A 27483-nucleotide genomic window follows, 5' to 3' on the forward strand; every position below is an offset into this window, starting at 1 on the left:
GCCAATTTTGAATGTTGTAAAGAATAGTTAGATTTCAAGTAGCTAATAAATTACTCGTATTGAATATGTCACCTACCTAAGCTAGGTTGTTCTGCTGTTCATGTTCACTTGCGTCAAGTGATCTATTTGCCAGTTTTCTGAATTATTAGTATTCCCCTTGACCTTTTGTGTCACGTATGTAAAATCAAACAGTACCAAATAATTATATTGTGTATTATTGTCATTTTCGTAATCACGTGTTCTCTTATTTATATAAGTTAAAACAGGCATTTTGAGTTTGTCTTTTATGAATCATATAAATTCATAATTACCTTGTTTTGTTGTAATTTATGCCTTATTTTCTTTTTCATTTCCGTACATATTTAAAAAAATAAAATCAAAATAATTACAGGCTTACAGCGAACATCTATAACCGCTGTACCAATAAAAACCAATAATAGTCGAGATATATAATAAGTATAATTACAATAAGAAAAATGATTAATGTGACTAAAAAATAGGCCTATAAATAGGCCTAATAAAGTGGTGTTAACTCATGACACATTCAATGGTAAAGATTATGAAAGAGGAGATGTAAAATTCACGTGTCAAAATTTGAATGCATTAGACATACTTTTAGGCATGTTATTACTTATTAGGCATATTTATCATTATCCGGACGAGAATAAGTTTGTGTTACCTTTTTTCCTAATATTTAAAGTTTTTGGACTTTGGTTACCCAAATGAGGGGGAAATAACTGGAGTAGCTAGGTAGTAGTTTAAGGGTAAAAGTAAGTAAATTAAAACATTTTAGACGTTAAATTTTTTAATGTCTCAGTAAATATAAATTATATATAGGGTTGGATACAAAGGAGACAGAAAATTTTTAAAAAGTCAAAACTTGATATATGAACATGTTCAACTGCATATAAATGTAGTTGCAAATACTAAATGGGAAAAAGTAATTGGTTGAAAACATGTTGATACAAAATCAAGCCATAAATAAATTATTATAAACATTTTAGAAAAGTTGCAAGAAATAATTGCAGTACGATTACAAGTTTCACATACAATAACTGTATCACCAGGCTTTAAATAAATTTAGTGAGCAACATGAAGTTAAATAAATGATCAAAATCATTAGCAACACATTAATAACAATTTTACCGATTACTAGAGATTTATTAATTCAAACTAGTGTTATAATGTGATGCAGATTATATCCTGCAAGCATGATTGAGTAATATTTAGGTATTTGCTCAAGTGTGATATTGAGTTTGAGGTGTCTAATTGGAGCATATGTGGTGTCACTATTGCATGTTGATACACCGGAGGAGTTCTTTTTATTTACCCTATTATAAATTAATAAAAAGTTTGCACATGAAAAACTGGAAAAAAAAACATACTAGACATAAACTATCGATAATTTTATTAATTAAAAAGACCCAATAATAAGAACTTGTTAAAGACCCTGGCTGGCCCCGGTTGGACTTGGACATGGAAATGACCTATTTTATTTCGAATTAAAATTGGCCCAATGATCTTAGCTTCTGTATCAAAATGTGGCCCGTTTTCTTCACATGTGGTCATGTGGTATAGGCTTTTGCCATCTTTACAAGGTTTACGAAACTAACCTGCTTTATACGAGTAAATTATAAAGATTTAGTGCAGTACTTCAGTTAACTCCAACTTTCATATTAAATTATACATTTATAATCTAGCATGAGACTATCAAATTATATGAAAATCTATGTCAAGTAAAACGTTATCGGATCAAACAACGTGTTCCACTGCATCTAGGATAAAACGGTATCTATCTTTCATTAGTTGTAAAAAGATGGTAGATGAAGGAGGTTTGCTTTGTTTGAGTTACTCTACGGGTATTTTTGGTTAAGATGACATGATTTAGTCGCTGTATATTTAATCATTTTTTAATCAGTTTTCTAACCACTCGTTAAATGAGAACTCCATCTCCTCCACCTTTTTGTGTCATGTAGTAAATGTGTCATAAAATAGGGTGACCCCTTCCAATCTTTGGAGCAAGGGGTTCTTTTGAGAGGGGTTCTTGATTATTATTTTTTTATATATTTTTTCTAGTTTGACTCTTATTTTTTTAAGGGCATATCCAATATTATTTGATAAAAGACTTGTTTTGAAAAAAAAAAGTCTTTATAAAAGATTGATACCATTGGGTTAAATGACTTATTTGATCAATAGGTTGGGAAACTCAACCTTTTGAGCAAAATCTTTTTTCCTTTCTTAGTGATAAAAAAAATGTTATAGAAAAAACTTTATCATTGAAATAATAGCTTTTTATGTTAAAGGTAATGGAATAATTATGTGGCTAAAATAATAAGTCATTAAGACTTATTATCATTGTGTATGCTCTAACAAAAGTTATAAATAAAAATATATTTAAAAATATAAAACAACTTACTAAAAACTAAATAATACTAAATTAAGTTATTACATAAATAAAGTTCTTAAATAATAACAACATACTAACTTAAGTTCTTAAAAATAACATATTACAACATTATTTAAAAAAAAAATAAACAAGCTACTCATCGTCGGAACTAACATACTCGTTGAGATCCGGGAGGACCTCGTTATCGGGATCAAAGTCACGTGGTTGGGTCGACCAAAGATGATCAACCAAGTCCGACGTAAGCATGTTGTGTGTTTCTCGGTTTATAATGGCATGACAGTTTTGAATTCGTTGTTCGAGTGGAGTCATTTGTTCCAATAACCCGGTACTAGAGAAGGTTCATCCGGATTGTAGTCTTCACATAAGGCCTTGTTCTCGTCCTCCAATATCATGTTATGCAAGATGATACAAGCATAAATCATGTCTTGCATGAGCCTTTTGTCCCAATATTGTGCCAAATAATTAAGAACCTTCCACCCCTTTTTTAACACACCAAAAGCCCTTTCTATACCCTTTCGTGCCGACTCTTGTTTTTTCTTAAAAAAACTTTCACTTTTCGTCAACCGGATCGGTAAAAGTCTTGATGAATGTAGCATACTTGGGGTATATCCCATCACCCAAGTAGTACCCTCTCTCATAAAAGTTACCGTTTGCATAAAAGAAACTTACATATTAGTAAATAACCGTATAAAATTAAAAATATTAGCAAATAACCATATACAATAAAACATATACCTGAGGGCGCCAAACCGGATATAAGATCTTCAAGAACATGAGATGACTTGAATACATTGATGTCATTTTAAGACCCCTGTGGCCTAAAGAAAGCATTCCAAATCCATAGATCATACGATGCAACCGCTTCAAGAATCAACGAAGGTCTACTTATGTCACCCCGTGTGTGAGTGCCTCGCCACGCCGTGGGACACATCTCCCAGGGCCAATGCATACAATCAATATTACCAATGATACCGAAAAAAGCATGAACTCTTTCATGCACATCATATATACGCTGAAGATCAGTCCATGTTGGTCTACGAGGCATGTAGGTCCATACATTTCAACGAGGTATGTAGGGAATATAAGGTTGTTCCGCACCTAAGCTTAGGTGTGGAACTCCTCACATACCAATATTTTATTGTTTAATAAATAAATGGTTGGGCCCCCATGAACTTTATGGTTTAAAAAATTAGAGGGTGTTTGGGATTGAGTTATAAAGTGATTATCTGATTATTGCGTTTATAAAACGCAAATAATCTAGAAAAGTGTTTGTATGAAAAAGTGATTATCGGCTATGAAAACACAGTTTTGGAGAAGCATGTACCTACCTGCTTTTTCAAAACGCAGTTTTGAAAACGCATAATCTATTTTGAAAACGCGGATTCTGTTTTGTAATCGCAATACCAAACACCCCCTTAGTACTAAGCTTAGATACCCGACAGCCTTATATTACCAGCCTTATATATATATATATATATATATATATATATATATATATATATATATAAAGGGCCTAAACATATACAAACTAATAATATAACATATAAATAAAATGTAACGTATATAAAAAAGTAACATAAAAGCAACGTACCACTACAAAAATGGCCAAGCGCCTCTTGTGAGGTCCTCTCCGCCATTTGCAAATACTCGTCTAGCAAATCGCTCGTCACGTCGTATGCTTGTTGTCGAATTGCGGTTGTACACTTTTGAAGTGCGGTAAAACCTAGCTTTCCCACGGCGTTCACTCTTTGTTGAAAATATCTAAACTCCCTTTTCATGTCACCCACAATCTTAAAAAACAAACCCTTATGTATGCGAAACTTACGTCTAAATTGTCTCGGGTTGTAAGTCGGTCGATCCGCGAAGTAGTCACGCATCAAGTTCTCTTGTGCCTCTGCACAACGACATACAAGAACCACCCTTCTTGTAAAACGCGGTCGCGGTTGCTCTTCTTCTTCCTCCTCCTTTTGCGTGACCCACATGGCCAAAGTAACGACGGCAACAACCGCACTTTCAACGACATCGTCATAGTCGACCGAACCGAACGAATCAAAAGACGATGATGCATATGATGACGAAGACGACATTATATGATGATGATTCTAAACTAGTTATACGTGTTTTAGTATGTATATATATGTAGTTGTATGTTGTGTGTGTGTTTTTTAAAATGAAAGAGATGTAGTATATTTATAAAGATAAATGAATAGAAAAAAAATATCAAAAAGTGGTCAAAGTTTACGTTGGGATGGGGTCCAAAAGAGCCGTTGGCTCATTTCCATAGGCTTTTGTCTCCCGTTCAAATTCTGCCGGGATCACCAATTTTTTGAAGGAGAAAGCCACCCGGAGCGGTGTGTCAGGCTTCCTCATGGCGTTTTGTGGCATCTACGAGGCGAAAAACCCCCTGTTTCTACTAGTCTTAGAACTTTGACTATTAAATTAAAATTGATATTCAAGATCAAAAAGTCATCTTTGAACCGTGACCTTTAATTGTAATCTAAAAGTCAAGATATCTTCGACTTATTCAACTTTATTAATAAAGTTGTTTTTCAACTTTAGAAAATTGCTATCCCAAACTATTTACTCAGGATAGTTTCAAACCTATGATATGTTGTGAGAGGTTTTATCATAATTATTGTTATTTGTAGCTTATTTTCGTTTGTGGTTTCTTGTAATCAGATTATCTTATGTAACGTATCTTGTTTCATCCCCTTAGGGCTTGTTTGAGTTTGCAATAAAAACATCACAGAGGAAAAACCGATAATGTTTTTATCATGTCTCGGTCTTTCGTAAATGGCACGTGTGTTTTTTCTTTTCTTTTTTTACCATTTTGCATTCTTAGTCGCCTTGAATAGAGTTTAGTTTGTGTAGTTTTCTTGTATCTCTAGACAATTTCATTTGTGATCTTTAATACTTTGCTAGTTGTTTACTCTTTTAATACACTCTTCTTCTACCGTCCAAAAGTAACTAAGTTACGATCAATGTTTTAAATACAACCAGCTAAAATAGACGTTCAAGTTTTAAAAAGCACAAGTCAATTCATTTATGATATACGGAGCATAATAAATACGAATATGACATTTGAACTTCCAAGATGACAACTTAAACTAATTACAGAGACCGCAAAGCGAGTGAAATACTGAAATGTCTTTAGCCCAAAATATTGTGGCCTACATCTACTGGCCTCTATATCTTTGATGACCACAGTTGTAAATGTATTTACCGGTGAAAAAAAAAAATACAACAACAGTACCTAATCTTTATTAAACCAGGATATAAAGAAGGTAAAGTGTAACCAGTTTTGTTTTTATGAATGAAAAAAATATAAAATATAGAAACAATTGTTAGGACAAAAGGTTAATGCATGTACCTTAGCCACTTAATAAACATGCAAACTGCCGTTAAAAAAAATTAAAAATGAACATGCAAACCACAAATTGTGAATGGGGGTACGGTAGACTTGTGGAACCATAGAGGGCTTGTCTGCTGGCATCCAGTTTTCAAACTTAACTCCTATTAAAGGCCTACCAAACGAGCACAATGATTTTTTATTTTTACTGGTATTTTTTACTTTTGAAAAGGCAAACGAGAGCATGATATATATCAATAATAATATTAAGGATGTACTTAACGTGTATAAAAAATTATAAATTTCATATTCAAAATGTTAACCGTTTGAATTTTATGATAAGTGCATGACTATTTTATGCACCTTAACTACATTTCATAAGACTTTTTTAGCAACACTCATGATTTGATCATATGGATTTGAGTTTTTCTCTTCGGATATTTGAATAATAAGGGATTATCATCGAAGTTTTTATATTGAGGGACTATTTGGCGAGAGTGTTTTCTAACGCACATCTGATTAAAAAAAGGTAGATTAGGCCTCATGATATGTATAATCTACATACTTTATAAACAATATAAGCAATAATACTTGGAAAACAATGTAAGACATTTTCGATACTTCCCATGGTTTTTAGAAGGTAATCAACCATACATCATTATTTTATAGCCGTACACCACTAAACATGTTTCATATGATTACAATATATACTACCTTAAATAATGTTTGATGTTATAAGACTAAAACTAATAATGTACAACGATATAAATCATCAACTCTTTTAGAAGAACGAATAAAGAAAGACTCATGATTATAATTAAAGTTATAATGATAATAAAATACTTGTAAACTTTTTTTTTTCCCTTTCAAATAGAAAAATGAAAGTAAACTTTTTATTTTTTTCTTGAAAAGTATAAATTATTAATTGAATACTAGAAGATTTAGTATATGTTCATTTAACCGTGTCGATAAGAAACTTTAAGAAAAAAACTCACTCAATTCCATTACATGTAGAGAGAGAGGGTTTCCTTATTTTGAGAACCATTTTTTTGTAAGAACCATGAGAACTCTTAGATCTCAAAATAAGGCTCCCATATATATATATATATATATATATATATATATATAGGGGGATGAGAATATAAGACTGTCGGGTATCCAACCTTAGATGTGGAACACTCACATATTATTTTTTTAATCCATAAAAATCATGGGGCCCATGCATTTATTCATTAAACAAAAAATAATAAAATATTAGTATGTGAGAAGTTTCACACCTAAGTTTAGGTGCCGGATAGCCATATATTCCTTTTTCCTATATGTGTGTGTGTGTGTGTGTGATGACCATAAATTTGTTTAGGACTAGACTTATGACCGCTCAATGCAGTGGCGGTGGGGGTAATGATGGCGGAGGTGACGGTGGTGGGGCGGAAGTGGGGGAGGTGATGCCTGACAAAATGGGTGGGTCGGGCGGGTTTGGGTATGGATTGCCAGGCCTAAGGGCGATGATAGCGGTGAATGTAAAAATAGTTGATACTAATGGTGGTATTGTAGTTATTTTAAATGTTAAGAGATTTATACTGTAAATTATTTCATTAAGGTTGTTATAGGGTGGTTGTTTTGTTTTGTTTTTTTTTTTACTAGTGTACTTGGTGATGGTTAAATGAAATAATGAATTCTTTAATTGTGACCAAATGAATTCTTTTATTATCACGCGGAATTGAGTATCGTTATTTTGAAATTGGAATACGAGTACTAATTTTCACATCTACAGCTTATGTCCATCTGGTCACCATATTTCTTGACTCTCTTTCACTTTCACTTTCCTTTCACTTTGCACCTCCCTCTCAATATCCCCTGTAGTCTCTCACTTTATATATACACAAACTAAACTAATACCATACACACATACATACTTAAAATTTGCAAGTTGCACCTATATATATATATATATATATCTAACCTATATATCTCTCCCATTTCCCAGGAAATAAAAAAATTAAAAAAAAAAGCCACAAACTTTTCCACTCTTTTAATTTTCCAAAATCTTTACACACATGGGTCACTTCAAACTAGTCTTACTTTGCTTTATTCTTGCCGGAATCTTGATTTCACGACCAAGCTCCGGCAGACCCGTTATCACAACAGTCAGAACAGTTCAGCATATCGAGTCAGAAAATATGGATCCAGCTTCTTTAGTGCCTGCTGAGTCACCGGAGGGATCAGAACACGGCGGTGAGCAGGCAGTCCATACTACTGAAAAGCATCATCATTCTTCCGACATCGCCGGCGGTGGAGTCATCATCGGAGGTCTTGTCACTGTCACCTTTGCTGCAATCTTTTGTTACATAAGAGTTACTCGTAAAAGGGACGGTGAAAAACATTGAACATGTTATCATCTATATATATAGAAATTAAGAATGAAATTTCTTATATTTCTTCTGTTTAATTAGTTATACTAAGGATGTTAGTTATACTCTATTAACATTAGTGATTATGTTTTTGGTGTGAATATACATGATTATACGAATTTATGATATGTTTTATTTAGATGCATTTAACTAGCTAGTTTTTATTGTTTAATCTGTTTTAATTTGATTGTGAAATCTGGTTAACCGGCCTTAAATTTGTTATCCTTGTTTGTATTCAGTAATAATATGAAACATTGACATGAAATTATAGTTAACATATGGCTGAAAAAGTAGAAGGCGTTTGTTTTTAAATGATATGTTTTTGTGTTTTTGATTTTTTTAGGATTTGTTTAGAAAAAGAGAGAAAAGAAAGAAAAGAAATGAAAAGATTATACAATAAATTTTATTAATTTTTTTTTATAACTTTTTTTTTATGGTTCAAAAAGAAAAAAAATAGTCAAAAAATACTATATATATATATATTTTAAATATAGTTTTGTTGATTCTTCATTTTTTTTTGTATCCTTAAAATTTAACTTCATAATGAATATCTACGAGCATAATACCCACGCGTTGAGACAAAATTTTATTTTAGGAGTGATAATTTATTATAAGATTAGTTATGGTAATTTAGTGTTGTAGTGTGGAGGACATTTTGAAAACTATAAATATGTTGAAAGGGATTTTTTGGAAAAAAGATATGCTTAATTTTTTAAAGATATATCATAAATAAAAAAAAACCAAAATACTTTATAAATGAAATAAAGAAAGATATCTAAATTTAAAAACAAATAAGGTAGAAGAGACAAAAGTTTGATTAGATTTAATAAATAAATAAAATAAGGTTTAAAGGGGAACCACGAGTTTAGGCGGATCCAAGAACATGGAATGTAAAAGATAAAATTGACCAGCCACCAATGCGACTAACCTACCTAGTCAATCGTCTCTTGTCTACATCCCATGTGATTCCCGAATGCAAGGATAACTCAAAGGGGAATGACCGAATGACTATACGACTCTTTTATTATTTTTATTTGTTTTTTATTTTTATTTTATTTTTTATGTTTTCTATATTTTACTGTAGTTTATCCCTACATTATATAAATCTCATTTCAAAATTTGCTAGTTATTGCTTATGTGGTATGCTTAAAAATACAAGAAAGCTCAAAAATCATTACAATATTGTTTCTTAGAAGGTCTACGGATTAGTTACTTTTATAAGAAGTTCAAATTTTTGAAAACGGATTAGTTATGCTTTCAAGAAGTTCAAATTTTCGAAAATTTGAATGTGTAACCGTTCGTGTATTGCTTGTGGCGGTTACTTCCTTGCATGTCTATGTCTATATAAGGCCTCTATATAAGGCCACTTCCATTTAGTTTTAAGACATTTCAAAACGTAAACACATAACAGATCAATTTTAGCATGACTTCACTAAACCATGTTTCAATTAGAAATTTGCGTCCAAATAATAAGCCATGTACGATAACGGTTAGAATTTTGCGGCTATGGAAGCAACCTCTATATGGAGATGTTAATAACATAGGTAGTATTGAAATGATCCTGATGGACGAACATGTAAGTATTCATTGTTTGTGAATTTTTCTTTTTTGATTATATTACTTTTTAACATAACTTTCTTTCGAATTTATAACTAGCTTTTTAACATTCTAATGTATAAACATTTTCATTTTGACAATTTGATAAAGTGGTTGTTGTTGTTGCAACAATCGGTTTTATTTCAACCGACCAGTTATGGTATTCAATGGAATGTTTGAACTGTTCTCAAGAAGTTAAGTTGACCGATCTCTACATGGATGAAGTCGACATTATTGATGCTTTAAGGGACAACAAAATATAGATTTGTTGTTCATGTAACAAGGAAGGAGTTCTCATCAATCCTAGGTATATATTTATATTTCATATTAAAATTCTATAATCATTAAGTTGTGTGGTAAAATTATATCTCTGTTTTTTTTTTTTTAGTAGGTTTAATGTGCAAGCTAGGATTGTAGATGCTACTGGTACTATTGGAGTTAAAATGAATGATCAACAAATTTCAAATCTTATACAAAGAACAGCCTATCAAATTTGTGATGAAAATTATGAGGTATATTTGGTTTATTTTAGTGCTAAATAAGACTTTTCTATGCATTTTAAGTCATTAATATGTTTTAAAATGGTCATTAGTTGTAACAGGAGTACATTTACTTCGCTACATGCATGATTGAACTGGTGTTAAATAAATTATTTAAGGTTATAGCGCATCCACGTGGGTCTATATATCAAAGTGGGGGAAATTCATAATACCTGTCACATCTAGGTAACCAGCATAATCCTTCTTATATGCGCCTAATATGGGCAATCAATTTTATAATTTCTCTCCGGTGTGCAATGTACGCGTTTTAAGCCCTCGTGTATCATTAATAAATCCCAAGGTATATCTAGCATTCTTCTTCTTTAAATTAATCAACTCATAAGAATATTTTTATTATGTCCAACTGAGTTATATTTATTCATTGATACAATCTTAAAATAAAGTTTAAGAAAGATTATTTAGGGTTGTCCGTGCATCGCACGGGGTCTAAGCACTAGTTTGTTATATATAACAAAATTGTCTATTCCTTATACAAGCGTCAAGCAGCCTAGTCAGTACTCAGTAGTCACCATGAGCTAATTTGGGTGAAAAACCCATCACATACTAATACTTTAATATTTTGAATAAATGTTTGGTCACCCATGATTTTTATGATTTATAAAAAAGTATGTGAGAAATTTTTCACCCAACTTAAGTGCCTAACAGTCTCATATTTTCTTCCTCCTATATATATATATATATATATTTATACAATCAATGTACATATATACACAAAAGATAATACCGTTTATCCCAATTAAATGTCGTGTCTTTAGAAAGTTTAATCAGAGAGTTTTCTTCTTACAAGGTATTGAGGGTGAAAAGACTTTCTAGTGTAAACCCGATTAAAAAAACTTAAAATAGACCCCTATTGCGAGTAAATAATTCACATCTTAAAATTTTTTTTATATAATAATTTGATACTTAGAAACATGTGATGGTCATTTGAACGCATGTGATGGACGACATTATTAAAATATGGGAGGTGATCTCTACACAACACAAATTTACCACATACAACAATATATGCATCAGATAGTTGTATTGTACAATTATTATATATGACTGATCATCGTTCAACCGTGATCATCGCTATTGACAAGCTTTATTGAAGAAATTAAATCATTATGTTTTGAAACATCGTTCAACCATTTTCAATTTTTAATACTGTATCATTCAACCATTTTCAATTTTTAATATCATTCAACCATTAGAAGTTTTTAATATTATTATGTTATTATTTACCAATAATTGTTAGTCTTAGATGCAAAATTTAGACCAAAATATGACACAATTAAGAACTCAAAAGAACGGGTAGGGTTAACGTGAGAACAACCAATATAAAGAGAACTGTGAACCACTAGTTTCTCTCCTTTTTTCTTTTTTGGTGTGTTTTTTTAATTTTTAATTTTTGAATATATTTTTTTTATTTTCTTTTAACAAAAACCCATGGTGAAAAAATAATAATAATAAAAATAAAAAAGTCATATGGGTTACGTGTTGAAAACGTTTGGATATGTTACAGGCGTTACCCTCATCCGTTCTAAAGGGGTTGTTACTGGACACATATACGAATGATATGGATTTGATAAGCGACAATTCAAGAGAGGATGATGTTTGATACGGTACGGGCGTAACCTTTAACTCTAAAGGCAGAAATTTTAATGGTTTTCATGATTCTCAGTATATATATTGGTTCTCACTTAATCCTTTCACCTTAAAGGACTTATCTTTTCTTTAACTAAACCCAACCATAAATTTCCCACTATTCTAAAAAACCGTTACAAAAACTGTCTGTCACCTATCTTCTTATTTTCAATCAAAAAAAAAAAAAATCCTAATTTGCATTGCCTCAATTTCATCTCTCACCGCCGCATTTCTTGCCGGAATACTCATTGCCACCACGATCCACCCATTCCACCACCGCAAACCACCCAACCCCACAAACACCACCACTACCACATCGTTCAATTTCGGTATTTCATCAGACACATCCCACGTTCTCCGATCAAACAACTTCACCTTCATTGGCACCCTTCTAACCATCTCTCCAAACCTTCTCCTTATCCATCACCCGAAACCATCACATTCGCTATTCCAGATTATTACCTAATGTACAACCTCACTATTTCACCTTACATCTCTTTACAACTCATAATAAATTACCACATTTTACCATCAAAACTTACCTTCCAAGATTTACTCCAAAAGCCTCTCCACACTTGCTTCCCTACAAATTACCAAAACCAAAAATCTTTATAACCAAAATCGACCCGAAAAACCATATCTGTGAACTTAACAATGTACTCATCACTCACCCTGATATGTTCTTCACTCTATCACTTGTCATACATGGTGTCAATAGTTTTTTTGCTTCTTTCAAATCCGACCAAGAAAACAATAATAATACCGCGGTTTTACCTAAATTTGATCTTAAAGAAAATAAATTTGAATGGAAAATGGTGGTTAAATTATTTGGTTTATCCGGTTATGAATCTTTTGCATTCGGATTATATAATGTGCTTGATGAGGTTATTAAAGAACACCAGAGTTTGAATTGTATGACAATATGTTCTTGAGGTCTCACATTGTTCCTAAAACGTATTCTTATACACATTTGGCGGGTTTGCGTAGAGGATCATTGATCAAGACTTTGTGTTCGGGTAAAACGGTTGAGATTACTAGAAATGTTGTATTTGATGACTTGCTTTTGATCAATGGAGTGGAAATGACTTCACCTGATTTGATGGCGTCTAAGAGTTTCGTTGTACATGGAATCGCGCAAGCGTTTCCCATGAATAATGGGGTTTTGATATAATAATCTAATAGCGTGATATATTGTAGTATACTTTTGATTGTTTTGTTAGTGATAAAAATGTATATTTTCTTGATTTCTTCATGCATATATGAATGTTTTCTTGATATATTGATTATGCTGTATCTTTTGGTATTATTTGAAACAGAAGGTAATGTTCATTTTAGAATATGTTAAATCGCAATGTAATAAAGTGATAATGGGTTAGTATTAATTGGATTATTATATTTCTAAGAATTTCTTTCTAAACTATTGATAGTTGTTCATTCATATATAATACAGTAACATATATCAAGGAATAATAATTTATGCACAGTGATACATAGTCCGTGAAAAGTAAATAATAATTTATGCACAGTGAATAATAGCCGGTAAAAAATGAACAATAGTCAGTGAAAATCGTTTTGGGATATAGATACTCACATTATATTATCCGCTTTTCAAACAAACTCTACATTTTGCTTCATAAAAGTCATGACTCGAAATCTTGATTTTCCGAAAACATTAACGACATTTCCCGGAATATTTCAAGCTAAAAAGATTCAAACTTTAGCCCTCCAACAATACAAAGCTAACAACTTTACTAACAATCTTCAAACTTTAGCCCTCAATCCAGAATCTTTTTACACAACCCTTCTTGATCAATCAACTTCCAAGAAACATCTTAATCAAATTCACTCCCAAATAACTGTCAATGGCTTTCAATCTAATGGATTTATCATTACGAAATTTATCAATGTTACTTCTAACTTGGGTGACATTTGTTATGCACGCAAGGTGTTCGATGAATTTCCTCAACCATATGTATTTTTATGGAACGCTATAATCCGTGGCTACTCGAAACAAAACATGTTTCATGAAGCTGTTGGGTTGTATGCACGAATGCAGAAGGCGGGTGTCGGTCCAGATTGTTTCACATTGCCTCATGTGCTTAGGGCGTGTGGTGGAGCTGCTGACCTTGAAGTTGGACGGGCGTTACATGGGCAGGTTTTTAGACGTGGGTTTGAGAAGGATGGGTTTGTGCAGAATGGGGTTGTGGCGGTTTATGCAAAGTGTGGCAGGATTGATGAGGCGAGGGTTGTGTTTGAGGGGTTGGGTGATAGGACGGTTGTGTCCTGGACTAGTATTATTTCGGGTTATGCTCAGAATGGACGGCCTGTTGAAGCGTTGAAAATGTTTAAAAAGATGAGGGATTGTGGGTTCAAACCCGATTGGATTGCTCTGGTTAGTGTTATAAGCGCGTATGCTGATATAGAGGATCTGGGACAAGGGAGATCTGTTCACTCTTGTGTGATCAAGATGGGACTTGAGTGTGAGCCTGATCTGCGGATTGCTCTGACAACATTGTATGCAAAATGTGGGCATGTGATGATTGCGAATTCGTTATTTGATGAAATGGAAATATCTAATGTGATTATGTGGAACACCATGATTTCTGGTTTTGTGAATAACGGATTCTGTAATGACGGGATATCACTTTTCAAAAGAATGTTGTCGAAAAACCTAAGACCAGATTCTGTCACGGTCTGCTCTACAATATTGGCTTGTGCCCAACTGGGATCACTTGAAGAAGCAAGAAAGATGGGTGAATACATTGATAAAAGTGAGTATAAATCTGATGTTTTTGTCAGCACAGCACTTATTGACATGTATGCAAAATGTGGAAGCGTAGACTTGGCTCGTAAAGTTTTCGATGAAACAAAAACAAAAGACATTGTTGTTTGGAGTGCCATGATTGTAGGCTACGGCGTACATGGTAGGGCACACGAAGCCATCAATCTTTTCAATTCAATGAAACAAGCCGGGGTGGGCCCAAATGATGTCACTTTCATCGGGCTTCTTACAGCGTGTAATCATGCTGGACTTGTGGAGGAAGGTTGGAAAATATTTAACAGTATGAAAGATTATAATATTGAGCCACGGCATCAACATTATGCTTGTGTTGTTGATATTCTCGGTCGCGCAGGGTGTTTAGAACGGGCTTATGATTTCATAATTAATATGCCGATCAAACCTGGTGTTTCAATTTGGGGAGCACTTTTAAGTGCGAGTAGGATTCATCGTCATGTGGCAATAGGAGAATATTCTGCAGAACAGCTTTTCTCATTAGATCCTTACAATACTGGACATTATGTACAGCTGTCAAATCTTTACGCTTCAGTTTATATGTGGAGTGGTGTAGCACGGGTTCGACTTTTAATGAAGGAGAGAGGATTGGCTAAGGATATCGGTTGTAGTATGATAGAGATTAGTGGAAAGCTTCATGTCTTTCGTATGGGAGATATATCACATCCGGAATCCAGTGAAATATTGAAGGAGCATAAGAGGTTGGACACGAGGTTGAAAGAGGCTGGATTTGTTGCTGATACAGAGTCTGCTTTACATGACTTGAGTTATGAAGATAAGGAAGAGAGTCTTTGCAATCACAGTGAAAGGCTGGCAATTGCTTATGGGCTCATTAGTACTCGTTTTGGAAGTACACTTAGGATAACTAAGAATTTACGTGCATGTGTAAACTGTCATGCTGCGATAAAACTGATATCAAAATTAGAAAGCAGGGAAATAGTTGTTAGGGATGCCAATCGATTTCATCATTTCAAGGATGGAGAGTGTTCTTGTGGAGATTACTGGTGAGAGGAATTTGGTTGACTGCATCATGGCTTATCTAACAGGGTTGAGACTTGAGAGTCTATTTTATTTGAGAATGTTCAGGTATGCCAGTGTAGAAACTGAATTGTTTTGCATGAGTTTTTTCTTAGCAATCATCTTTACATAGTCAAGTCCTTATTTACTGAACTCCCTGATATAATTAATGTAGTTGGTGTGCTAGAAAGATCAACAAGTCAAAGTAACATAACCAGGGGCGACAAATTTCATCTAGGACTATGGCCATCTCAGGTTAGTATGCTCTCCGATTGACTAAATATATGTGGAAATGACCAAAGTTCTTCTATATCCATTATGATGTAGTCTTCTTAAGGATACAAGTTGCAGCATCATGTGATAGTTTTTATATCTGCAGCTTTACCATATTATTAATAGATAATCACCGTATATATTTTGAGAACCTATTATCATATAAATGTTTTACTACAACTAAATTTGTACTAGCCACTAATTGATTTGCCAAGTTTATACTCACATTGGATGTACTCAGAGAAACATGTAACAATAGGAAAAGACAATCCACTTTACAAATATTTTGATAGATGACATAATATTTCCAGCCATACGATGATTTTACTTCAAGAATGTCATACTTTACGAGTTTTTGTGTTGACATAACCAGAAATATATATAATGTACAATAATTACTATGGGCCTTCCTTGTATTATGCAGTGGGATAAGAAGCCTGCATGGCAATGCCACAAATCCCTTCTTTGGCATCAACATCCCTTTGCATCATTATGTAACCCTCTTGACCCCAACTTGTTCCCCAAGAGTTCTTCACCAGCCAATACTTAGTCCCGTCATCACTCGTTCCATAACCAACTGCAGTAACACCGTGGTCAAGTTCCGTGCCACACTCGCCTGTAAACACACCGGTAGAGTAAAACTGGAAGTCGGACCCACTAGCATCAATGGCAACAGACACAGGCTGATTAGCTACAGCCTTCAACAGTGCACTTTCGCTATTAGCCGGAACATCTTCATGGCCAGTTATGGTTGCAGCGTGGTTAGATGCCGCATTGCTGTTGCAGCTTCCGTCAACTCCTTTGTACGGGTAGTTGCTCTCTGTAGTGAGTCCTTTATTGTTTATGATGAAATCAAAGGCATTGTCCATAAGACCACCTTCACATCCCTGATCTACACCACTAGTATCACAGTCCACGAGCTCTTGTTCAGATAGAGACACTAATTTACCTGTTGTGAGTTGGGTTATTCCCTCCATAGCTGCCACGGCTGAAAATGCCCAGCAACATCCTGCATATTATAAAGTTTGTTTGTCAATAAATTAGCTAAAAATCCGTTAGTTAAATGGTCAAAAGAATTGATGCTTACCACATTGGCCTTGGTCTTTAATAGGTGTTACTGCACCTTTCTTTCTCCAATCCATTGATGATGGAACTGCTGTCACATTTTCATACCTGAAAGTAGAGGTAGATGGGGAGCATTCATGGGCCATGAATCGGTTCCTTGTGGTCCTGAATTCTTCATTTGTAAGGTCTGCAAACTCATTGACCGCTAGTTTGTAACTTTTGTTCATGGCATTATTGAATGACTCTATGTACTTAACGTTCTCTTGAAAAATCTTTGAACGTTGTTCTTTCTCATCAGCGTCCTTGTATATGCGACCATAACGAGCCATCCATTGCTCATGGCTCTCGTGGCTTGAAGTTTCAGGGAGCAACCGGGATGCCGTGTTAGATACCAAAGTGGCTGCGAGGAAGAGTAAAACTAGAAAGGCCATGGATCGTCGGTTTGGGGACGACATACTGTTGATAGTTATAGGAGTCAAAGGAAACAAACCAGTTGGAGTGAAGTCTTCCAATAGAGGTTGCCTTTATATAGAATTAGGGATTCTGTCCTCCCATGCAAGTTTACTATTTTAAATTTCATGTTCGTGGAAGTTAGGATGATCTGATTATGGAATATTAAATAATATGAGCTAATAACGTACTCTATCTGTTGTTTAGTTTAGTATAGGCTGTCAGGATTTTCCTTTTGGACTGCACTGTAGAAGTCCAAAACTGTTGTGCATAGATATGTTATGTACCATCTTTGCAAAGCATACTTGGCCTGTAATTTGGAATTTAGTTATTTCATATATCCCAACTTTTTTAATCCTTTGATACAATTATATGTTACATTTAAATTCCCCCCTCGCCTTTTCTTTTTACTAAATGCAGACACACATGCAAAATGAGGCATGCCTGTCATTCAATCTCAACTTTAGCCGTGATTTGCACATATTTTCTAACGCATAAAGTTTACTAGATAATTCAAATCCACGGTAACTGAACAGTGAACACAACTTGAATCAGTCTTAAATTTCAGAAACAGTTATAATGAGCAGTTGATGAGTCACTGGCTAACGTAGGGAGTTGGCTAATTGCGGGAGGGAGGTTGAAGTTAAATGAATAACTTGGAAAATCTTAGGATGTTAAAAAAACACCAACCAAAAATTGGGTCGATAGGGGTTGTGGCAGCTTTGTCAGTGGCACCGGGAAAGCAACACATGACAGGTTTGTCTCTTTGGTCTAGCTATCTGCTATGACATCAATGCATATAAATGACCCTACATGTCATCTGCCGAGCCCTGGATACAGCATTGGATTAGAGCTCTGGCTATGCATTATATCTGAAGAATGAAGCATCCATAATCTATACTAATACTTAAAAAATGGTGTCTTCATTTCTAGGATGTAGAGTACTAGAGTGTTCTTCTAGTCATCACTGTAAGTCCGATTTGGTTGATTACATCATATTTTATCTAACCAGTAAAAAATGATTTCATTTGCTCCATTATCTCCTGTCTTGGCACTCTTATTGAGTTCTATGATACACTTATGTTGCAGGCATCCATGTACTATAATATTTGGAAATGCATTGCGTTCATGCTGTAAATGTCATTGAAATCTAGAAAATCTATCATGATGGTGCTAAAAGACTGAAACTAATTAATGAAGCTAAAAAAGAGAACACAGCAAAGCAAAGTAAAACACGGATGATGCACCGTGTTTTTCTAGGATTCTTGAGTTCTCCAGAGAGTAATTTTTTGATAATCTGAAAGTTAAGTGGATGTTTAAAACCTTTCTGTAGGTTTATTGATGAGATGTGTCGGAGACTCGGAAGGTTGTCCTAAAAATCTGTCTATATCCTTGTATGCACATCTTAAGTAGACCTTATCATTTGCTTATATTAAACTTAAGTATAAAAATATAATGGTGGATGAAAAATAAGTAGGTACTACTTCCTCTGCATTTTACTTTTTTTGATATAACAAAAAAGGTGTAGGGCTTTAGAGTCATAAGTTTACTCGCTGATTATGTATACATAATCATGAGGAATATATAACATCATTGATTCAAGCTCGCAGATGTTCCAAATACATAATATGATGATATTAGCCATCCAATGATTTTTACATTCTATATACATATCATATATTTAGAGTTTCCTTGTACATGCATCAATATAAGATATTTTGATAGAATGTACATTAATTACTTTTGGTCTTCCTCGGATTATGCAGTGGGGTAGGAAGCCTGCATGGCAATGCCACAAATACCTTCCTTAGCATCAACATCTCTTTGCATCATTATGTAACCTTCTTGACCCCAGCTTGTTCCCCAGGAGTTCTTTACCAGCCAATACTTAATCCCGTCATCACTCGTTCCATAACCAACTGCAGTAACACCGTGGTCAAGTTCCGTGCCACACTCTCCTGTAAACACCCCGCTAGAGTAGAACTGGAAGTCGGACCCACTAGCATCAATGGCAACAGACACTGGCTGACTAGCTACAGCCTTCAACAGTGCACTTTCGCTATTAGCTGGAACATCTTCATGGCCCGTTATGGTTGCAGCGTGGTTAGATGCCGCATTGCTGTTGCAGGTTCCATCAACTCCTTTGTAAGGATATTTGCTCTCTGTAGTGAGTCCTTTATTGTTTATGATGAAATCAAAGGCGTTGTCCATAAGACCACCTTCACATCCCTGGTCTACACCACTAGTATCACAGTCCACGAGCTCTTGTTCAGATAGAGACACTAATTTACCTGTTGTTAGTTGGGTTATTCCCTCCATAGCTGCCACGGCTGAAAATGCCCAGCAACATCCTACATATCATAAAATTTGTATGTTAAAGTTAACTTACGAATACGTTAGTTAAATGTCCAAAAGATTGATGCTTACCACATTGGCCTTGGTCTTTAACAGGTGTTACTGCACCTTTCTTTCTCCAATCCATTGATGATGGAACTGCTGTCACATTTTCATACCTGAAAGCAGAGGTAGATGGGGAGCATTCATGGGCCATGAATCGGTTCCTTGTGGTCCTGAATTCTTCATTTGTAAGGTCTGCAAACTCATTGACCGCTAGTTTGTAACTTTTGTTCATTGCATTATTAAATGACTCTATGTACTTAACATTCTCTTGAAAAATCTTTGAACGTAGTTCTTTCTCATCAGCATCCTTGTATACACGTCCATAACGAGCCATCCATTGCTCATGGCTCTCGTGGTTTGATGTTTCAGGTAGCAACCGGGATGCTGTATTAGATATCAAAGTAGCTGAGAGGAAGAGTAAAACTAAAAAGGCAATGGATGGACGGTTTGTGGACGACATACTGCTGATAGCTATAAGAGTCAAGGGAAACAAACTAGTTGGAGTGAAGTCTTCCAAGAGAGGTTGCCTTTATATAGAAATAGGGATTCTGTCCTCGCATGCAAGTTTACTATTTTTAATTTCATGTTCGTGGAAGATAGGATGTTCTGATTATGGAATATTAACTAATAGGAGCTAATAACGTACTTTAGCTGTTGTTTAGTCTCCCTCCGTCCCATTTTAGTTGTCATGTTGACTAACTTTAACCGTAAATAACTTTATGTCATGTATCACTTGATATAAAATATATGCATGGATTGGGTTTTTAATGTATTTTTCGTTCATATAAGTTTCATCAACTACTGTATAGTACAAACAAAGTTATTTATGGTCAAAGTTAGTTAACATGACAATTAAAATGGGACGGAGATGTAGTATCACTAGTATCAGTGTAGGCTGTCTGGTTTTTTCTTTTGACTATACTGCAGAAGTCCAAAACTGTTGTGCATAGATATGTTATGTACCACTTTACGAAGCATACTTGGCCTTTATATTGGAAGTTAGTTTTGTCGTGTATTTAAACTTTTTTAATCCTTTGATACAATTATTTGTTACATTTAAACTCCTCCCAGCATTTTTTTATTCTTTTTATTAGATGCAGACACACATGCAATAATGAAATGACTTTTATTGTTGGGTCTTTTAAGGTGATACAATTATCGAAATGATTCGTTATTACAATATTGGAGCATATAACTAATGTAATAATAGATGAATAATCAATGAATGACAACAATTTCCATATAGTAAGTCTATACAACCTTATAACAGCATCTTCAATGGAAAAAAACTTTTTATTTTTCCAACCAACCAATCTATTAATTTAAAATAAAAAAAAGAGGCATTCACTTCAATACAAAAGCTTTTTTTGTGTGTAAATTGAAAAAAAAACTTTTCTTCAAAGGGTTGAAGATTGTCAAGCTTTTGATAAAAAAAAGTCCTTGTACCCAATGGTATCAAGCTCTTCAAAGACTTTTTTTTTTTTTTAAAAAAAGCTTTTCATCAACCTCCATTAAAGGTGCTCTAATGGCGGTAACTTAAAGTTTTATATTTTGAAAATCTTAAGAGTACGACACCTAATAATTAAAAGTTTTTGTCAAGTGAACATGTATTAAAATTGAAATAGTTTTAAAATTATGTTTTTTACATTGATATTATACTAGAAACTTGGAAAGCTTATTATTCACATAAAGACAAAAGAATTTTTTTTAAATTTTTATTATTAACTGATCAATAACACAATTCTAAATCACAATTGTTGCAACATATAATAAATTTAGTTAAAAGTGTATTTTGACATACAAAATATAGATTCTATTTTTGAATTAAAAACTTAAAAAAAAAAATATAAATTTAAAACTTAATGAAAGATGATGCCAATGGCGTTGTTACCCGCTGGTAAATTTTTTGACATTATGAGAATTAATCTCGGTTCAAGTTTCACTTATATATAAAGATTTGAGTAAGAGTATACTAAAAAAATAAGTAAATAAATAAATCAATTAAATAAAATCAAATAATTAATATAAAAAAAGTTGAATGATATAAAATATGTATTTTTTTTAAAGTATGATGTCATAAAACTTATGTTTTATTTAATAGATAAAACTCATATTAATTGATAGTAGTAAAATCTATTTTAACAAGAAGATAAACTTTTGTTTGTAAAAAAAAAATACTCTATATAAACTAAAAAATTTAAAATAAACTCGGATAATTGAAACGCGTATGCTTATTTCGAACGCAGTATACCCCCAACCGCCACCGCCATAGCAGCCCGCGTACTTCAACGATCAATAAATCAAATCCGCCTCTTGTTTTTGTATGTATTTCATCTCAATCTGGATCAGTTTTTAGCCCCAAACCCTAATTCTATTTCCGACTAATATTTTCGAGTCGAGGATCCCATATTTTCTCTCTCTATTAAGTAATACATATACACATACTTTTATAAAAAAAATTAATATTATATTTTAGGGTGATGATTATGTAGAACATCTTGGGTTCAAGATATCATCATGATTGCGTCGACAATCATCAGGTACGATCACTATTTGTTATTTCCACAACATTTGAATGATTATTTCGTTATTTAACACTAGTTTATCAAGATAATTTTTTGAAGACAATTTGTTTATGATTCCAAATTATATGATTGATAATAATTTTGGTAGAATCATCCACTTAACATGACCGTTGCCCCCTAAAATTTGTTTGTTTGGATATTTTTCAATAAGGAATTGTTACTGTCTGAATAGTTTTAACATGTATGATTGATAATAATCTTGCTTCGTATTTACCAAGTATTACTACATATTTTAATATAAAATAATAAAAGTTATTTTGACAAGTCTTATTTCAATTGAAAACGTGCTGCCTAAAACTCAAGAACCCCTAATCCTCGACTACAAGAACACCAGTTTCACCTTGTCTTGTACTCTCATTCTGTTTCTTTTTTTGTTTTGTTTTGGTTTTTGGTATTCACTGATGATATTTGCTATTGAGTTGCATATTTTTGTCTATTATGACATTTGGGGTTGCATTTTATTATAAAGTTTTCAAGCGCTTTTGCAATTTTTGGCTACTAAGAACACTTAGACACTCGTTTCGACTTCTCTTGTACTTTGAGGCTTGTACTTGAGAATTCATCGTGTGTATCTAGGTTGTTTTTTTAGCGGGGATTGCTTTAGCTTTTGATTCTCCCCTCTTTTAGTGATTTTGTGTATAATTTCAATCGTGTGTATCTAGGTTGTTTGCTATTGAGTTTCCATATTTTCGTCTATTATGACATTTGGGGATGCATTTTGTTTTAACGTTTTCAATCGCTTTTGCAATTCTTAACTACGAGAAACACTTAGACACTCGTTTTGACTTCTCTTGTACTTTGAGGCTTGTACTTGAGAATTCATCGTGTGTATCTAGGCTGTTTTTTTAGCGAGGATTTTGCTTTAGCTTTAGAGTTTCCCCACTTTTAGTGATTTGCATATAATTCTAAAAGCTTGTGTTTTCCGTAACTACTACAACACCGTACACTTGTTTCCACTTCTCTTGTACTTTGAGGCTTGTACTTGAGGGTTGATCATGTGTATTTAGATTGTTATTGTAGCTGCGTTTGCACCTGTGTTTGAATTCCCTTTACTTTTTGTGGTTTTTGATGTTTTGCTATTGAGGATTGCGTTTACATATGTTTATAAAGTTTTCAATTGCTTTTGTATTTTCCATCCACTACAAGAACACTCGTTCACTTGTTTCAAATTCTCTTGTACTTTGAGGGTACTTGAGGGTTGATCATGTGTATCTAGATTGTTTTGGTAGCGAGGTTTGCAACTGCTTTTGAATTCTTTTTACTTTATTTGGTTTTTATGTTTTATGTCTTTTCATTTCACTACTAGAACACGCGTACACTTGTTTCAACTTCTCCTGTACTTTGAGGCTTGTACTTGAGGGTTGGTCATTTGTATGTAAGTTCTTGTACTGGAGGTTTTTTTTTAGTTTTTGACTTCCCCTACTTAATCTGTTATTTATGTTTTCTATTAATGGGGTTGCATAGGCTTTTACAATGTTCAATTGCTTTTGTATTCCCCACTACCAGAACCCCCGAACAGTCGTTACAACTTCTCTTGTACTTTGAGGCTTGTACTTGACCGTTGATCACGTGTGTATAGGTTCTTGTAGTGGAGATTGCCTTAGCTATTGACTTCTCCTACTTTATGTGGTTTTGGCGTTTTAAAATGGGGTTACATATGTTTTTAAGTTGTTCAATTTCTCTAGTATTCACATAATGGAGCCTAAACATCTGCTTCAACTTTTCTTGTACTTGAGGCTTGCACTTGAGGGTTGATTGTCTGTACTCTGTATGTTGTTCTTGTAGCGAGGATTGCATGTGCATCTGAGATCTCCTAAGTTGTGTAATTTTGACTTTTTTATTATTGGGGTTGCATATCTTTCTAAAGTTTTCAATTGCTTTTGAAATCCCCTACTAGAAGTATATATCTAATGTTCTTGCTATACAATTTCACTAGAGATGTACAATTGATATCATAAGGAAGTGCCTGTTTTTGGTCTTAATAAATATATACTAGAAATGGACTATTTGATATCGTGTCAGAGACTATCAGATTTTTTTTTGTCTTGTTAGTAACTGGTTACTGATCCTTTTTAATGCGAGGTCCCTGTAAGAGTGCATGCATGCGAAAGTGGACAGATTGGCAGTTGTTGGATGCAAAGCCTATTTGGTATCAGTTTCATACAGGGGATAGAGCCTGTTAGTAGTCTTTCTGTAATGATGGTCAAGAAAATAGATGATGGGGAACATGGTGTTGCCTGAAAAGTATTGTCCACGCATGCAATTTGTTGTTTGATTTTTCTTTATCACATTTTTAGTTCTTTTCATGTTCTGTTCCTTCCATTATAATATTGGCGTTTATAGCAATGTATAGGGCTTTTGTACTCATTGAAGCTGTATGAAGAATTGGTGACGTGATGCTCGTGAGTCGTGACGTCAACAGTCATGACACAGTTCAAGGCATTTCTAGCAATGCTCTTTTAGCAAACAAGATATAAAGTTTCTTCTAAATTGTGACCTTTATATGTTTGGCTAATGTAAATTGTATTTAAGTTCGTAATATCCTTGTACTACCAAGAGCTGTAGCATAGTTGGCAATATTTGGCACTTGAATTTACCACTAATGGTTTTGAGCCTCCGGTCATATAACGAGATGTCAAACAAAATGTATAATCTATAAAATGAACACTTAGCAGCAGAAGTGGTAGATTTTGACCTATATAAATAGTTGGATGATACTGTTACAATTCATGTTGCAACTCAAGTCATAGCATTATAGGTAGAATGGTTTGCTATATAGTGTTTTGATACCTTCATATGTGGTAAAGTTGGCAGGTTTGAGAGGTTGGGTAATGGATCAAGATCGAAAAGTGACCTTGTTCTTTGCATGTGATAGTTCTAGCATGGTTGAGTTTGTACCTTAACTACTAAAGTCCAACTCTGCTGGTCTTCTGGTTGGAGATTATGTTGCCTGTCTAGTGCTGAGATCTGAAGGATGTGTTATAGAAAACAGATCCGATGATCCGGGTGTGCTTATAATGCAAGTTAGTATTTTTGTCCTTGCCTTGTTTTTTTTTTCCCGATGACGTTGAAATTTAATAAAAACGATTTTCTTTTTTCTGTTTTTGTTTAATACTTTGACTAGATTAAGCTATTTTCTCTAGGGTTCAGAGGGCTTGGTGGTTGAAGCTTTTTGCACTTGAATTGCACATAGGCAATGTGACATCATCCAGCCATCGAGATTTGTTTCACCACATTATTGATCAACTATTTGTTCAAGCTGAAAGTGGGTATTATAGTGATAATAATATTTTTCTACTTCAAAGTAGTCCAGGAGATTCTGCAAACATAGCCATTGACAGGAGCAAGGTACACTGCTCAAGTTTAGTATTACCGACAGGTGTTAGCTTTATCTATGAGTAATATTATTATTTAATTTAATGTATTGAATTTCAAGGGCAGGTGTTAGACTTGCTTGAAATAGTTCAGTTTAGATATCTAGATACAACAATGAAGCATTCAGAGGTTCTTTCTCAAACAAAGTTTGGACTGGTGTTAAGCACCAAGTTATTATTATAATTTTTATCAAAAATCTTTTAACTGTCATTATATGTTTAAATCCGTTTGTTAGGGCTGTTTATATACTTGGGAATCCATCAACTCAAGAAAAAGGAGGTGTCTATTACTATTCACTACCCAGAACGTGGTGATCGGTTGATTGACCCTACATGCATTTCGAGAGACACTTTGGCAGGTAACTATGGTTTTGTTTATGCTGACTCAGATTGCTTTCCCCATTTATTATCTGGGTATCCCCTGTTTTTTTGTTTTCTTCAGAAGTGCAATTTCGATAATCCGCAGCTGGGCTCCTTTGGCAGTGAAGCTGAACTCAGTGAAGTAAGAAGTGCCGTTCAGCAGTACTTCGATGAGCATATAAACACAACAAGAACCTTATACACAACTCCATATGTTAACAAGCGAATTGTTGTGGTTAGTTATTAGATTTTTATTCAATATATAATCTATTTGGCTGACACTGTTGTCTAATTTAACTTATGTATATGATCTGTTGATCAGATTCAGCTTCAAGAAGGATATCCCTGATGGAAAGTCAACTTGAAATATTGTTTTAGTGCGTCACCCTCTCTTTTTGTATGGATCAATGCTATACATTGTCTGTATAATATCATGTCATAACAGTTTTTGAATTTGCCAATAGGTTGGTTGATGCATATTTAAATGAAGTAAGAAGTTTTGTTCAGCCGTTATGTACATATAATTGTATAAACACAACAAGAACCTTGAAGAGCAGGGTGCACAACTTCATATGTTAACAAGCGAATTGTTGTGGTGAGTTTTTACATTTTCATTCGATATATAATTTATTTGTCTGATATCGCTGTCTAAACTAACAACTTGTGTATATGATCTGTTAATCAGATTTCAGCTTTAGGAAGAATATCCCTGATGGAAAATCGATCTGAAATTTGTTTTCTGTGCGTCATTCTTCTCTTTCTCTCTGGATTAATGCTATACATTGTTGGTATAATATCGTGTCATAACAGATTTAAATTTGCCAGTAGGTTGCTTGATGCATCTTTTAAAGCCTCTGGCTCTCCTGATTGTTTGCTAAAGATGACACTGAATTTAACTCTGGTATGTTAATATTTTTTAACATACTGTAACTAGCATACTTTTCATGTGGATTTCCCTTTTATATCTCAAAGTGTTGCTTATGATATATATATTTTTAATCTTAAGGTTTCTATCACATGCACGACTAAACTACCGATGAGAAGTGTGTTGGCACAATAGTGTTGAACTTGGACACCATTACCTGCCTTGATGTTATAATGACAAAGTGACTGTCAAGATATTATCATGATGCAGTCGACAATCATCAGGTACGCTCACTATATCTATCTATATGTTATTTTTACAAGATCTGAATGATTATTTTTTTATTTAACA

The 27483-nt window shown here is 33.7% G+C and overlaps 5 protein-coding genes and 1 long non-coding RNA gene across 7 annotated transcripts; 3 read left to right on the forward strand and 3 right to left on the reverse strand.

Annotated features, from left to right (window-relative positions):
* Nucleotides 1–2956: 2956 nt before the first annotated feature.
* LOC122610877 lies at nucleotides 2957–4494 on the reverse strand. Its single transcript, XM_043783834.1, has 3 exons — nucleotides 3999–4494; nucleotides 3143–3225; nucleotides 2957–3040 (listed from the first exon to the last, which is right to left on the reverse strand). The coding sequence occupies exons 1-3, from the start codon at nucleotides 4492–4494 to the stop codon at nucleotides 2957–2959; spliced, it is 663 nt and encodes a 220-aa protein (XP_043639769.1).
* A 3319-nt stretch (nucleotides 4495–7813) lies between these two features.
* On the forward strand, nucleotides 7814–8143 carry LOC122610878. Its single transcript, XM_043783835.1, has one exon. It carries the CDS (start codon nucleotides 7814–7816, stop codon nucleotides 8141–8143), a length of 330 nt encoding a protein of 109 aa, XP_043639770.1.
* Nucleotides 8144–13480: 5337 nt separating this feature from the next.
* Nucleotides 13481–20612, forward strand: LOC122611146 (pentatricopeptide repeat-containing protein At3g12770). 2 transcript variants are annotated; one of them, XM_043784121.1, is made up of 8 exons: nucleotides 13481–15829; nucleotides 15936–16015; nucleotides 16458–16842; nucleotides 17145–17283; nucleotides 17397–17615; nucleotides 19315–19693; nucleotides 20000–20138; nucleotides 20318–20612. In XM_043784121.1, the coding sequence occupies exon 1, from the start codon at nucleotides 13592–13594 to the stop codon at nucleotides 15749–15751; it is 2160 nt and encodes a 719-aa protein (XP_043640056.1). In that variant the 5' UTR covers nucleotides 13481–13591; the 3' UTR covers nucleotides 15752–15829; nucleotides 15936–16015; nucleotides 16458–16842; nucleotides 17145–17283; nucleotides 17397–17615; nucleotides 19315–19693; nucleotides 20000–20138; nucleotides 20318–20612. The 2 variants fall into 2 exon arrangements, with proteins under 2 accessions (XP_043640056.1, XP_043640057.1); XM_043784122.1 differs by lacking the exons at nucleotides 16458–16842; nucleotides 17145–17283; nucleotides 17397–17615.
* Nucleotides 16450–17553, reverse strand: LOC122611148 (senescence-specific cysteine protease SAG39-like). Its single transcript, XM_043784123.1, has 2 exons — nucleotides 17121–17553; nucleotides 16450–17042 (listed from the first exon to the last, which is right to left on the reverse strand). The coding sequence occupies exons 1-2, from the start codon at nucleotides 17551–17553 to the stop codon at nucleotides 16450–16452; spliced, it is 1026 nt and encodes a 341-aa protein (XP_043640058.1).
* Nucleotides 19307–20487, reverse strand: LOC122611149 (senescence-specific cysteine protease SAG39-like). Its single transcript, XM_043784124.1, has 2 exons — nucleotides 19976–20487; nucleotides 19307–19899 (listed from the first exon to the last, which is right to left on the reverse strand). Exons 1-2 carry the CDS (start codon nucleotides 20406–20408, stop codon nucleotides 19307–19309), a joined length of 1026 nt encoding a protein of 341 aa, XP_043640059.1. The 5' UTR covers nucleotides 20409–20487.
* Nucleotides 20613–26441: 5829 nt separating the features above from the next.
* LOC122609914 lies at nucleotides 26442–26820 on the forward strand. The gene is made up of 3 exons (XR_006325422.1): nucleotides 26442–26502; nucleotides 26590–26644; nucleotides 26732–26820. It is a non-coding gene; the product is annotated as an uncharacterized LOC122609914 (long non-coding RNA).
* The last annotated feature ends 663 nt before the right edge of the window (nucleotides 26821–27483 follow it).

The sequence above is a fragment of the Erigeron canadensis genome, chromosome 8 (genome assembly GCF_010389155.1).
Source record: "Erigeron canadensis isolate Cc75 chromosome 8, C_canadensis_v1, whole genome shotgun sequence".
Taxonomy (NCBI): Eukaryota; Viridiplantae; Streptophyta; class Magnoliopsida; order Asterales; family Asteraceae; genus Erigeron; species Erigeron canadensis.

Coding starts and splice junctions, on each gene's coding strand:
- LOC122610877 (XM_043783834.1), bottom strand. CDS start 4,494: ATGTCGTCTTCGTCATCATATGCATCATCGTCTTTTGATTCGTTCGGT. Junction 3,226..3,998: donor GCTTGGCCATTTTTGTAGTG/GTACGTTGCTTT, acceptor TGCTTTCTTTAG/GCCACAGGGGTCTTAAAATG. Junction 3,041..3,142: donor ATCCGGTTTGGCGCCCTCAG/GTATATGTTTTA, acceptor AACTTTTATGAG/AGAGGGTACTACTTGGGTGA.
- LOC122610878 (XM_043783835.1), top strand. CDS start 7,814: ATGGGTCACTTCAAACTAGTCTTACTTTGCTTTATTCTTGCCGGAATC.
- LOC122611149 (XM_043784124.1), bottom strand. CDS start 20,408: ATGTCGTCCACAAACCGTCCATCCATTGCCTTTTTAGTTTTACTCTTC. Junction 19,900..19,975: donor TAAAGACCAAGGCCAATGTG/GTAAGCATCAAT, acceptor TATGATATGTAG/GATGTTGCTGGGCATTTTCA.
- LOC122611146 (XM_043784121.1), top strand. CDS start 13,592: ATGACTCGAAATCTTGATTTTCCGAAAACATTAACGACATTTCCCGGA.
- LOC122611148 (XM_043784123.1), bottom strand. CDS start 17,553: ATGTCGTCCCCAAACCGACGATCCATGGCCTTTCTAGTTTTACTCTTC. Junction 17,043..17,120: donor TAAAGACCAAGGCCAATGTG/GTAAGCATCAAT, acceptor TATAATATGCAG/GATGTTGCTGGGCATTTTCA.